The 12,421-nt window shown below is 42.6% G+C and overlaps 1 protein-coding gene across 3 annotated transcripts in view; it reads left to right on the top strand.

The window, feature by feature from the left end:
- RILPL1 (Rab interacting lysosomal protein like 1) overlaps positions 1–12,421 on the top strand; it is a 78,479-nt gene that overhangs the window by 20,431 nt on the left and 45,627 nt on the right. For all 3 annotated transcript variants that reach the window (XM_077461919.1, XM_077461920.1, XM_077461921.1), the window contains exons 2-3: positions 2,642–2,792; positions 11,868–11,986. In XM_077461919.1, coding sequence (XP_077318045.1) covers positions 2,642–2,792; positions 11,868–11,986 — 270 coding nt within the window. The remainder of the gene's footprint in view (positions 1–2,641; positions 2,793–11,867; positions 11,987–12,421) is intronic.

Below are 12,421 nucleotides of genomic sequence, written 5' to 3'. Positions count from 1 at the left end.
GAGATAAGGCGAAACCTTGTAACACTTCATATATTTAGATCAAAAGAATGAACATCGGTCTTTTGTTTAGGGACCACTTAACCACTTGCCTACTGGGCACTTAAACCCCCTCCTGCCCAGACCAATTTTCAGCTTTCGGTGCTCTCACACTTTGAATGACCATTACTCAGTCATGTAACACTGTACCCAAATTTAGTTTTTTGTCCTTTTTTTTTTCAACCAAATAGAGCTTTTATTTGGTGGTATTTTATCACCTCTGCGTTTTTTTTTTTTTTTTTTTCACTGTAAATGAAAAAAGACCGAAAATTTTGAAGAAAAACACTTTTTACTTTGTTTCTTTGATAAAAAATTTCAAATTATACATTTTATTTTTTTCATGAATTTTGGCCACAATTTATACTGCTACATATCTTTGGTATAAATAACCCAAATTAGTGGATATTCTTTGGTCTTTGTGAAAGTTGGAGTCTACAAGCTGTGATGCAAATCATAAAAAATTGATCACATCTGATGTACTGGTGGCCTATCTCATTTCTTGCGACCCGAACAAGCCAGGAAAGTACAAATATCCCCGAAATGACCCCTTTTTGGAAAGTAGACATTCTAAGGTATTTAGTAAGAGGCATGGTGAGTTTTATGGTGTTGTCATTTTTTTTCCCACAATTCTTTGCAAAATGAAGATTTTTTTTTTTCCCCCCCCACAAAATTTGTCATTGTAATATTTCTCTCACATGGCATGTGTATACCACAAATGACACCCCAAAATACATTCTACTCCTCCGTATTACGATACCACATGTGTGGGACTTTTTCACAGCCTGGCCACTTAGAGAGGCCCAACATGCAGGGAGCGCCGTCACATGTTCCAGGAGCATAAATTAACTTGTTCACTACCTATTACACTTTTGAAGGCCCTGGAGCACCAGGACAATAACAGATGGCACTAATACGTGGCACTGATGACAGATGGCACTAATATGTGGCACTGATGACAGATGGCACTGATGACACGTGACAATGACACTGATACGTGGCACTGATGACGTGCGGCAGGTGGCACTGGGGACACATTGCACTGACAGGTGGCACTGGGGATAGGTGGGCGTGTGTGTGTGTTTCACTATGTGTATTATTCTCACTGACGCTGCAGCCCTTCATCTCTCCCTCCTCACACGTTGCCTGTGTGAGGAGGGAGAACCGGCGATGAGAGATGATCTCGTATGTTTACATATGAGATCACCTCTCATTGGACACGCCGATCGAGTGCTAAATGGCCGCTGTGATTGGCTGTGCCCAATTTTTTCGTATGTGGAAGCTGCCGCCGCTCGCATAGGCGTCAATGGAGCATCCAATCGGGCCCACCTGAAAAACTGACAGGCAGACCTGATCGGAGTGCCCATGTAAAAGGGGCCTTATTTATTCATGTAAAACCTTTATCCCAAAAGGGGAAAAAAAACACTGTTGCTAAAACTGCTTGGTAACTGAAGAGTTTGGCTTCAATTTGTTAGTGTATCCAGAACTGCTAGTGCATCTAACACTCCCCTTCCCCAGACTTAAAATGCTGCTGTCCATAGGCACGCTAATACGGGGGTGGAAACCAAGGGGGAAAAAGCCGTCAAGTGTATCAGACATGGTGCCCAGATAGCTAGTCCATATCTGATAAAACTAAGCAGATCTATACTAACATACATCTTTATATTTTATTGGGTCCATACTGGGCAAAGTAAGAGGCCCACTTTACTCTAGAGACACTTTGGGGTCTTTACTTGGCTTTCCTGTTTTCCCCTGCTGCCTTAACGGGCCACCAGTTTGGCCAAAAATGTTCATGTTTATGCTCCTTTTGCTAAGTTAAACTGCAACACTGTAAATACTTAACTGTGCTACATACCTTCACTCTATTGAACAGTCTTCTGCATCCAACACACTTCTTTGTGATTTGGAAAGTTTTCTGCATCTAATGCACTTTTTTTGTGATTTGAATACCTGGTTCCATGTTTTTGGTTCTTCCCAGTAGCCCCTACATGACTACTATGCCTTGTAGTGACAGTGGGCTGGAGGGTGAAACCACAATATGGATTGGGGCATTTTACATACCTGGAAGTATTCGATTTCCCCCGAGCCCTTAGCTTGAAGAAAGCAAAGATAAAAATTGTCACCTATAAAGCCTTTTTTTTTTTTTTTTTTTGCAAAGGTCAGTTATTATGTAAGTAACTGTCACATTAAAAGTTTTCACAGTAAAATGAACACATTAACCTTGGCCAGGTATATTATTTCATATGGAATAGTAATCTATAGTAAAGTACAAATGTACACATCTTTTAAAGACGTAGTAGTACAGACACAACTCGTTTGGCTATACTTCTCTTATGGATCACTGAAGTGAAGTTCGTTCTGCACTCCTGTGACCGGTTTTCAGCCAACAGCAGACTGAACCCTGCTGTCGGCTGATAAAACATAGCCTGTCCAGGCTGGGGAAGGATCATGACCGTATGGTCGGGATCAACCCAGGAGCTTGGACCAGCACCTGGCTCAGGCTCTCAGCCTTTAAACCAGAATCCAGCTTTGGAAATTGGACAGTATACCCACACATGCACATGTCCATGGTAAAAAGTATTGTATCGGTAATAGTATGATCTTTCAGGAGCTGGAACTGGTAGAAGATGTATGGAGGGGCGAAGCGCAAGACCTCCTGGGTCAAATAGCTCAGCTACAAGAGGAAAACCAACAACTACTATCAAACCTGTCCTCAAAAGATGTCACTTTAACCGATGAGGAGTTTCAGAAGCATGAAGGTAAGCACAACTAGTGTTAATTTTTTTTTTCTGGCAGGTAGCCATTTCTCCTTTACTTATAGGATCATTCCACCGGTAAGTGATGTTTAAATTATAGGTGGACCAAAAAGGGCTGAATCTGCCCCAATATAGCTTGGCTACCATACCACTGAGATCTCCCTGCCATAACTTGACACTGGTTATTTGATCATTTTGGTTGTTCCCACTCACCTTTTGGGTGTTCCAAATTCTCCCTTTCCATTTTCTGTAATATAACATCCACCTAAGGCTGGGTTCACACTGCTGCGGGGGAGATCCGGATGTGATTCGCACCGCAAATCACATCCGATCTCCGTAGCGATGCGAGTTCAGCCATACAGATAGTATGGCTGAATTCGCATCGCTCCCGCAGCAAACTCGCACGGGACCCTTTTTTTGGTCCGCAACAGAATCGGATCGCATGGGTGTTCACACCATGCAATCCGATTCCTGCGCGAGTCGGCAGATCGCACTGCGATATGCGGACGGATCTGGGGGTGTCATTAACATATCATTGACACTCCCAGCCGTCCGCATAGGGCAGTGTGAACTGCCGGCGGGAGTCATGCGATGCGGGAAAATGCCGCGGATTTGCGGCGTTCCCGCATCGCAGCGGTGTGAACCCGGCCTAATAGCCACAGCAGGTGTACAGACTCAAGAATTTGATTGAATATATCTAACCAGCTGAGTATCCAAGAGCTATAAGAAATTCTGAGACCATCAATCCCGATCAGGACTTGTGTTTTTTTTTTTTTTTTTTTTTTTTTTAAGGATATTTATATATTAAAGTACTGAAAAAAACTAACAGGTTTTGGCAAAATTGCAAATAAGCTGCAGAAATAGTAAGAACACCTATAAGGCACTCTGTAGCTCATTCCATTGTGTTTTGAAAGTCCATTATATTGTAATATGTTTTTTCCTGAATTTGCTGTATTGTTTTTACTACTGCTTTTAAAGTGGATGTAAACCCACTAACTAAAAAAACAAAAACCCTGTAAGACAAAGGCATAATGCTCTAGTAGTATGCATAGCATGCTAGCTCATTATGAATTACTTGCATTAGATGGAAGCCCCGGCAGCGGTCCGCGTACACCGCTTTGGCGGGTGACATGGCTCCTTGAGTTATTTCTTAGGAGATATCCGGGTTAGCTTCAGATAAGACTTATTATAGGCTTACCTGTAGTAAAAGGTAGATATTTTTGTGCTTTTTCATAATATGTAAATACTTACGTAAATACTGTAGAGTGTGTGTGTGTGTGTGTGTGTGTGTGTGTGTGTGTGTGTGTGATCTGAGTACTGGTTCACTTTAAACTGTTCCCTAATTTTATAATTGCCTTGCCTTTTGAGGGTTGTAACCTCCAACCAGGTGATTCCACCGCAGCTACCTTTAGAGGACAGCTAAAAGCTAGTCTGGAGGTAAGTATGCATTAATTCATCTGGCACGTGTGGTTCAGGTTGAGTGCACTTTAACCACTTCCCTACCCGCCCATAGTAATATGACGCCCGCAGATGGGATCTCCCATCCTGGGCGGGCGTCATTTGACGTCCTCCCATTCCCGACCATCTAGGGTGCGTGCGCACCCGCGGCGTTGCTTGGGACCCAGTGCGCGTGCCCGGCAGCCTTGATGTCCGCCGGGCACCCACGATTGCCCAGGAACACAGCAGAACCGTGGATCTGTGTATGTAAACACACAGATCCACTTCCTGACAGAGGAGTTGAGACCAATGGTGTGTTCCCATTACAGAGGAACACTGATCGGTCTCCTCCCCTTGTAAGTCCCCTCCCCCCACAGTTAGAATCACTCCCAGGGAACACAACCCCTGCAGCGCCCCCTGGTGTTAACCCCTTCCCTGCCAGTCACATCTACACAGTAATTGGTGCAATTTTATAGCACCTATCGCTATGTGAATGGTCCCAAAAAATGTGTCAAAAGTGTCCGATATGTCTGTCACAATGTTGCAGTCACAAAAATAAATCGCAGATCGCCGCCATTACTAGTAAAAAAAAAAAAATCCCCTATTTTGTAGATGCTATAACTTTTGCGCTAACCAATCAATATACGCTTATTGCGATACCAAAAATATGTAGAAGAATACGTATTGGCCTAAACTGAGGAAAAAATTTAGTTTTTTTTTTTAAATGGATATTTGTTATAGCAAAAAGTAAAAAATATAGTGTTTTTTTTTTTTTGTTTTTTTTTTTTCAAAATTGTCGCTCTTGTTTATAGCGCAAAAAATACTGCAGAGATGATCAAATACCACCAAAAGAAGGCTCTATTTGTGGGGAAAACATGACGTCAATTTTGTTTGGGTGCAACGTTGCACGACCGCAAAATTGTCAGTTAAAGCGACGCAGCACCGAATCGCAAAAAGTGCTCTGGTAAGGAAGGGGGTAAAATCGTCCGGGGCTGAAGTGGTTAAATACCATGTATGGCCCTGAAAACTGTATTTGTGTCGTCCTTGTATTGGACCCATTCTGAGGATTTAAATTTAGCTGTGCTTCCTTAGGTCATTCATCTGTTCTAGACAGAAATACATCTCCGTGTCTGTGTTTTTACTTAGAATAGAACAGCCTGGTTTGGAAATGGTGAAGCATGTTTGCCTGATGGGGAATACAGATGAGTCACTAATACTGTCAGCAGGATGTCTGCTTTAGCATTATTAAATATCTGGAAGGTGATATTTCACAATAGGATGGGAGTCACATGGAGTCAGGCTAGAATGTGATTTTTAATTTATTTAAAACATCTATAATATTTGCCGTAAAAGCTAAAATTTTATGGGCTGTACAAGTTACAGAAAAATGTCCTATTCTGTAACAGTCTCAAAATGTAAAGTGGTCGTACATTTGTCTTATTCCTAGAATCCAGTGTGTTAGTTAAGTTATGTGCCATAGTGTAAGTGCTTTATAAGAAATTTGCAGCTTTTTACCTCATTTCAAAATGCTTCTCGGCGCTCACGTGACCGCCTGCCGCTCTCCTCCCCTGATCTGAGGGGCTGAGGATCTCCCGCTGACATCACGCGGGAGGAGAGCGGTGGGCGGTCACGTGAGCATAGAGCGGTTCTCTGAAATGAGGTATAAAGATGCATATTATAATAAAGCACATACACTGGGGCACATACATTTATGTAACAGGGGATTCTAGGTATAAAACAGTTATTTTATCAGTATTTGGTATTCTAGCAGGAGGGGCAGGGAGCAGATCGGCAGAGACTAGCTGACAGGAAGGGAGAGGAGAGACAGCGGAGTGATGCATGTAAACTGACCACGGTATCATGGATCAGCAACCACAATAATTGTGGTCAGTTTACAGAGGGGAGGACAGCACAAGGCAGGAACAACCAGGTATTTTAGATTATAGAAAGGGACAAATTACACAGCACAAGCACTGTAATGTTTTTCATGCTTTAATAGGACAGGAACAACATTTTTTTTATTTTTTTTATTACAACCGCTTTAACTGCGTTTTGGAGTCTGTTTCTTGCGTTCATCACCACATATTTAGGGTATGTGTAAACTGCTAGCTACTAGCTCTGTCAGAGTGACCACCAATTGCTTTTTATACTGTATGTGCTTTGCTCAGATTCCATGACTGAGGTTTACAATCACTTTAATATTCTGGCAAATTAAATGAATTAACACTCAAGTGCTTGACGCCTGTTAACGCGCCTTAATGCGCTACACTTTTTTTTTTTTTTTTTTTTTTTTTTTTATCTATACAGGTGTCGGGTGTGTTTTGTCTGCCAAAAAGCCTGCTACCAGGAGGAAAGGCTTTTGGGAGAGTTCCAAAAATGTCCTGTGTGTACGATGCCTTAAAGGGGTTGTAAAGGTAAATGTTTTTTTACTTTAATGCATTGTATGCATTAAGGCGAAAAAACATCTGACACTGCCGGCGCCCCCAGTCCCCCCCGTTTTACTTGCCTCACCCCTCGAAAATCCCGCGTTCGCCCCCGACGTCCTCTTCACCACTCAGCCTGGCCGCTGATTGGCTGGAGTGGATGGATGGAAAGCAGCGCAGCCATTGGCTTGCGCTGCTGTCAATCACATCCACTGACGCGGAGCGCCAGGGGGGCGGGGCCGTGTGATACAGCGAGGGGCTATAGCCGCCGGCTGTATCATGGGAGCGCACACGCAGGTGCTTCTCACCATGCGAGGGAGTTTGCATGAACCTGGGAAGTACCTGTGGGAGGAAGCCGAGACAGCCGCTGAGGGACCCCAGAAGAGCAGGTTCGAGGGCCACTCGAGCTGCACAGTGGAGGTAAGTATAACCTGTTTATTAAAAAAAAAAAAAAAAATTACTTTACAATCCCTTTAACCACTTAGCCACTTCAATACCGGGCACTTTCGCCCCCTTCCTTCCCAGCCCAATTTTCAGCTTTCATCGCTCTAGCGCTTTCAGTGACAATTGCACAGTCATGCTACACTGTACCCAAATGAAATTTTTATCATTTTGTTCGCACAAATAGAGATTTATTTTGGTGGTATTTGATCACCTCTACGGTTTTTATTTTTTGCGATATAAGCGCAAAAAAGCGGAAATTTGGAAAAAAAACAATATTTTCTTTTTTCTATTTTAAAAGAAATCCAATAAAATCAAATTTTGTCATAAATTTAAGCCAAAATGTATTCTGCTACATGTTTTTGGTAAAAAAAATTCCGTTAAGTGTATAATAATTGGTTTGTGTGATCACGGACATATGTACGCAAATGATCATGTACATATGTGTGCAGGTGATCACGTACATATGTGTGCACATAATCATTGGGACAAGTGATTTTAGTGGGACATATGTGGGGGACATCTTTTTATTATTAGGGACATGTGTTTTTATTTTTTGGGGACATGTATGTTTTGGGGACATGTGTGTTATGGGGACATATGTGGGGACTGTGTTTACACTGTGTGGTGTGTTGTGTGTTTACACTAGACTGAAGATCAGTGAGTAAAAAGCTGTAAAAAACAGCTCATACTCACTGATCATCAGCCGGCTGCAGCAATCTGCTCTCCTCTCCTCAGCGATGACTTCTGTGTGAGGAGAGGAGGAGCCGATTGCCTAGCAACCGGCTGTTTGTTTACATCACATGACGGCCGTGATTGGACACGGCCGTCATGTGATCAGGAGGGCCAATCACAGAGCCCTCCTACCGATCTGAGATGCGCCGTGTCCCGGTGACACAGGCGCATCGGGATCGCGCCGCTGCGCGGGCACGAACCCGCTCCTCCTGATGGACGTTCCTGAACATCCTATCAGGAGTAGGCGGCTCCCACCCGGCTGTATATGTGCATTGGCCGGGTGGGAAGTGGTTAAGGACCGCCCCACGCCGATATACGTCGGCACAATGGCACGGCTGGGCACAATCACGTACCGGTACGTGATTCTTTAAGTGCCCAGCCATGGGTCGGGAGCACTTAAAGAAAAAAAACATAACTTCATACATAACACTACACTGCCCCCTAGTGGTTAACTCCTTCACTGCCAGTGTCATTTACACAGGAATCAATACATTTAAATAGCATTGATTTCTGTGTAAATGACAATGGTCCCAAAAATGTGTCAAAAATGTCCGATGTATCCGCCATAATGTCGCAGTCACAATACAAATCGCTAATCACTGCCATTACTAGTTAAAAAAATTAATAAAAATGCTATAAAACTATCATCTATTTTATAAACGCTATAACTTTTGCGCAAACCAATCAATAATCGCTAATTGCGATTTTTTTTTTTACCAAAAATATGTAGAAGAATACGTATCGGCCTAAACTGAGGAAAAAAATTTTTTTTATATATTTTTGGGGGATATTTATTATAGCAAAATGTCAAAAAATTGCATTTTTTTTTCAAAATTGTCGCTCTATTTTTGTTTATAGCGCAAAAATTAAAAAACGCAGAGGCGATCAAATACCACCAAAAGAAAGCTCTATTTGTGAGAAAGAAAGTACGATAATTTTGTTTGGGAGCCACGTTGCACGACCGCGCAATTGTCAGTTAAAGCGACGCAGTGCCGAATCGCAAAAAGGGGCCTGATCCTTTGGCTGCAAATTGGTCCGGGACTTAAGTGGTTAATGTCTTTAGTACAGTCAGGAAGCAAAACAAGAGAAACAGGAGGAAAAAATTGTAATTGAAAAAAGACTACCATTCTTGAAGCAGAATTACACTGCATCTGAGCACCACAAACCAAAAACGCTATTTAATGCATTTTTAATATTCTATTTTTTGTGCTATAAATAAAAAGACTAAAAAAAATGCCTTTTTCTTTGTTTCTGTCACAATTTTTTGCTAATAAGTCATTTTTCTTCGTAAATTTTGGCCAAAATCTTTGGTAAAAATAACCCAAATTAGTTATTTGGTCTTTGTGAAATTTATAGAGTCTACAAACTATGGTGCCAATCACTGCAAATTGATCACAATTTATGACATCTGATCAGGCCTTCAGTACATCAGGTGTATCTCATTTATTGAGACACTAACAAGTGAGTAAAGTACAAATACCCCCCAAATGACCCCTTTTTAGAAAGTTGACATTCCAAGGTATTGAGTAGCATGGTGTGTTTTTTTTTTTTTTTTTTTTAAGTTGCAATTTTTTCCCACAATTCTTTTGCAAAATTAAGATTTTTTTTTTTTTTTTTTTTACAAAATTGTCATATTATCAGGTTGTTTCTCACACACAGCATATGCATACAACAAATTATACCCCAAAATGCATTCTGCTACTCTTCCTGAGTATGGTGATATCACATGTGTGAGACTTGTACACAGCCTGGCCACATACAGAGGCCCAACATTGAAGTAGTACCTTCAGGCTATCTAGGAGCTTAAATTACATATATAATTTCATTCCTACCTATCACACTTTTGAAGGACCTTGAGCACCAGGACAATGGAATTACCCACAAAATTACCCCATTTTGGAAAGCAAACACCCCAACATATATTCTATGAGGCATGGGCTGCAAATAGGTACTCTGGTACTCTGATGGGCTGGAGACAGGTACTCTAGTAGCTTGATGAGCTGCAGACAGGTACTCTGGTACTCTGATGTCCTGGTGACAGATACTCTGGTACTCTGATGTCCTGGTGACAGGTACTCTGATGTCCTGGTGACAGGTACTCTGGTACTCTGATGTCCTGGTGACAGGTACTCTGGTACTCTGATGTCCTGGTGACAGGTACTCTGGTACTCTGATGGCCTGGTGACAGGTACTCTGGTTCTCTGATGGCCTGGTGACAGGTACTCGGTTACTCTGATGGCCTGGAGACAGGTACTCGGTTACTCTGATGGCCTGGAGACAGGTACTCGGTTACTCTGATGGCCTGGAGACAGGTACTCGGTTACTCTGATGGCCTGGTGACAGGAACTCTGGTACTCTGATGGCCTGGTGACAGGTACTTGGTTACTCTGATGGCCTGGTGACAGGTACTTGGTTACTCTGATGGCCTGGAGACAGGTACTCTGATGGCTTGGTGACAGGTACTCGGTGCTCATATGAACTGTGACAGGTACTTGTATGGACTGCGTCAGATAGTTGGGTACTCGGGTACTCGTATGTACTGCGTCGGGTACTCGTATGGACTGTGACAGGTCCTCTTTATTGGAGGGGGGGGGGGCAATCAGTGTGTGTTGGTGTACACTGTAAGAGGTAACGAGATGTTACCGGAATCTCCTCACACAGGATTGGTGTGAGGAGGAGAACCTGGTAGCATCTCGTTACCGCTCTATGTTTACATTTAGTGATCGGCTGTGAAAGGATCACAGCTGATCATGTGGTAAACAGCCGCCGTCCAATGACAGTTTACCAGCGTCCGTGACGAGCAGTGTTCCCGGGAACATGCCGCCACCGGCGTGCACGCGTGGCGCACATGTGCTGTGCAAATTGGGCAGTACCATCTGTGATCGACCGTGATTTTATCACAGCTGATCACGTGGTATACAGCCATGCCAAATGGCTGTTCATCCCCCTCGTGACGAGCAGCGTCTCCGTAACACGCCGCCACTGAAGGAACATGGATGAGCGCATTTCCTGTTTAAATGGACGGATGTCATATGAAGCCCACCCAAAACGGGAGCCGCGCAGCCTAGCCATCGTATGATGGCCAGCGGCGACAAAGGTTAACCACTTTGTGCACGCTATACCTGAAAGACTACTACATTGCAGTCTTAAACTGCCAGGAGGGCATCCATGTACGTCCTCCCGTTCTCGCGCTGCGGGAGCACCCCCTGGGGCCCTTGGGCCTCGGCTGATTTGCAGAAGTAAACAGAAGCCGGTTATTAGCGGTGTCTCTTCTTTTTATTTATTTTTTTTATTTTTTGCTTCAAACTGTCAGCCTAAGGAAAATAAAAAAAAGCATTAACCGGCTTCTGTTAGCAGTGGTGGGCACCAAGGGGACCGATTGTTATCTATCAGTGTCCATCAGTCTTGCTAATCAGTGCTGCCTATTGGTGCCACCCATCAGTGCAGCCTCGTCGGTGCCACCTGATCAGTACCCATTAGTGAAGGAGAAACCTTGCCTGTTTGCAAAATTTTATAACAAAATATGAAAAACTTTTTGTTTTTTTCTAAACAAAAAAAAAAGTGATGATTAAATACCACCAAATGAAAGCTCTATTTGTGTGGATCAAAATGATTGAATATGGGTTTACAGTGTTGTATGACTGCACAGTTGTCATTCGAAGTGTGACAGTGCTGAAATGGAAGGAAGTATAAGTGTCCAGTAAACAAGTGGTTAAGCAGGACTTCAGTAATTTTTTTTTTTTTATCTTTCCATCTATTAAATCTTCTGCCCTTTTTGTTATTTTAACTTTGGATAGTAAAAACATTATTTTTTTCTGACAGTAAATACCTTATACCACCCACTTCCTGTTTCTTGTCTGGTAATTAGCTTAGGCGTTATGACATCATGCACAGCTCTCTCTCTCTTGTGAGAGTTTTCCAGGAAGGGAGAGGGGATGAGTCATAAGAGGGCCAATGAGAGCAGCAGAGCTTTGTAAATCCAGGAAGTGAACAGGCAGCAGCTTGGTTGCTTTCTAACTTCAAGTATTTTCTTTCCTTCTAGGCATGTCTGAGAGAGAAAGGCAAGTGATGAAAAAATTAAAGGAGGTGGTGGATAAACAGAGAGATGAAATAAGAGCAAAAGACAGAGAGCTTGTACTTAAAAACGAGGATGTAGAAGCGGTGAGTACTGGAATACTGGAATACTTCCTGTAGGAATAAAGGGAGAAGAAGCCTAAAGAGCCAATTCAGAAAACTCTTTTCTCAACCCTAATTTTGCTTTCAAATGTGAACATACCCTTGCTTGGTTGCTCAGGTGCAGTTTTTGCTTTTTCAAAACGTTTGGTACATTGGGTCAAAAAATACAAACCATGCTTCACCGATTTCAGACTCCCAATGCTAGTGGAGTGCAAATCACATTTGTAAAGCACACCACGTTTTATGAATGTGTTTTTTTTAAGCTGTCTTTCTATTTAAATTTTTTTATTTATTTTAGTGGACTTGAAGGAGTTTGATGAAAAACTTGAAGCTTCCACAATTTGCAATTAGTATAATGTGTGTTAGGCCTGATTCACACCTATGCATTTTTCGTGCATTGTGCAGATCTGCACTACAGAA

Source organism: Lithobates pipiens, unplaced genomic scaffold, assembly GCF_037356315.1.
Source record: "Lithobates pipiens isolate NorthernLeopardFrog02 unplaced genomic scaffold, aLitPip1_a1.2 Scaffold_3, whole genome shotgun sequence".
Classification (NCBI taxonomy): domain Eukaryota; kingdom Metazoa; phylum Chordata; class Amphibia; order Anura; family Ranidae; genus Lithobates; species Lithobates pipiens.
The sequence above is the reverse complement of the archived record's forward strand: the minus strand, read 5'-3'. Positions and strand labels throughout refer to the sequence as shown.